At 66.1% G+C, this 1,385-nt stretch overlaps 1 protein-coding gene across 1 annotated transcript; it reads left to right on the forward strand.

Annotated features, from left to right (window-relative positions):
- Nucleotides 1–6: 6 nt before the first annotated feature.
- Nucleotides 7–837, forward strand: LOC106002573 (iroquois-class homeodomain protein IRX-1-like). The gene is made up of 3 exons (XM_013037429.1): nt 7–219; nt 471–546; nt 753–837. The coding sequence occupies exons 1-3, from the start codon at nt 69–71 to the stop codon at nt 808–810; spliced, it is 285 nt and encodes a 94-aa protein (XP_012892883.1). The 5' UTR covers nt 7–68; the 3' UTR covers nt 811–837.
- The last annotated feature ends 548 nt before the right edge of the window (nt 838–1,385 follow it).

A 1,385-nucleotide genomic window follows, 5' to 3' on the forward strand; every position in this document is an offset into this window, starting at 1 on the left:
CCTGCCACATCGGCAAATTCTCCAACTGGACCAGCGGCGCCTTCCTGGCGCAGGGGTCGCTGCTGAACATGCGCTCCTTCCTGGGCGTCGGCGCGCCCCACGCCGCGCCCCACGGGCCACACCTGTCCGCGCCTCCGCCCGCACAGCCGCCGGTCGCCGTGGCCACAGGGGCGCTGCACGTGGACAAGGCCTCAGCCCGAGGCAGCCCCGCGCTTCCAGGTACCGTGCCAACTCGCTGGGAATGGAGCCCGGGGACCGTGGCCGGGGTGGCGGGATGTGATCAGCCGGGCTGAAGCCCTGGGGCCTGGAGAGCTGCACTCCGCCCCAAGACAGGCCGTCTTGGGGGGGAAGCCTGGCTCTGGCTGGCATACTTGAGCGGCTGGCGGGGGTGGGGGTGGGGAGCGGGTGGGCAGCAGGCACGATCCTTCCCATCAGCCCCTCCCTAACCCTCTGCTTCGTCCACTCCCCAGCAGAGCGAGACCTCGTCCCTACGCCAGACTCGCCGGCCCAGCAGCTAAAATCGCCCTTCCAGCCGGTACGCGACAAGTGAGTGTCGGAGGCTTTCCGGGAGGGTCAGGGGTGGAGGTCGGGAGCGCCCCGGCCGGGCCTCACGGTCTTTTCAGGCTGAGTGAGAGTGAATTTCTCCCGAGCCGGGAGCCCCGCGGGCCGCGCCCCCGGGCGCGGCGGGGCAGCAGGGTCCCAGTGCCCGTCGGCCGTCTGACCCCTCTTCCGCCTCCCCGTCTCCCCCGCAGCTCGCTGGCTCCACAGGAGGGAACGCCGCGGATCCTAGCCGCCCTCCCGTCCGCCTGATGCAGGGTCTCCGTTTGCTTTTGCGAGGGGTGGGGGGAGGCGTTGGGGAGGGAGGGATGCGGGAGGAATGGAGACAGGTATTTCCGACTGGTGTACAGGACAAGGACGACAACGACGACGGCGTGAACGACTCATCATCGCTTTCTGCAGACGGGCTCCTCACCCGGCCGGCGCGCGCGGCCCGGGCCCGGCCTCTGCCCGCGGCTCCGGCCCGCGGCGGGCACCACGCTCCGGTAAATGCCCTCACGTGCTTGTGTCTTCTTCTCCTTTTTTCTTTTTCCTTTCTGTATATAGTGATTTCAGATTGTAAATAGCGCGTCAGCGAACTTGTCTAAATCATATATTTTTGTCTAATAAACTAAATGAAATGCCCAGTGCTCCTCTGCTGCTGTGCAAGCTGAACTCGGACCCTGGAAACCCGGGCCGGGGGCTGGAGGGAGGGAGGGGGTAAGAGGGGGTAGGAGAAGGAAGAGAGAGGGAGGGAGGGGGTAGGGGGAGGTAGAGAGAGAGAGAGAGAGAGAGAGAGAGAGAGAAGGGAGGAGAGGGAGAGGAGAGAGGGAGAGGAGAGGGAAAGA

This window comes from Dipodomys ordii, unplaced genomic scaffold, assembly GCF_000151885.1.
Source record: "Dipodomys ordii isolate 6190 unplaced genomic scaffold, Dord_2.0 Scaffold14181, whole genome shotgun sequence".
NCBI classification, from domain to species: domain Eukaryota; kingdom Metazoa; phylum Chordata; class Mammalia; order Rodentia; family Heteromyidae; genus Dipodomys; species Dipodomys ordii.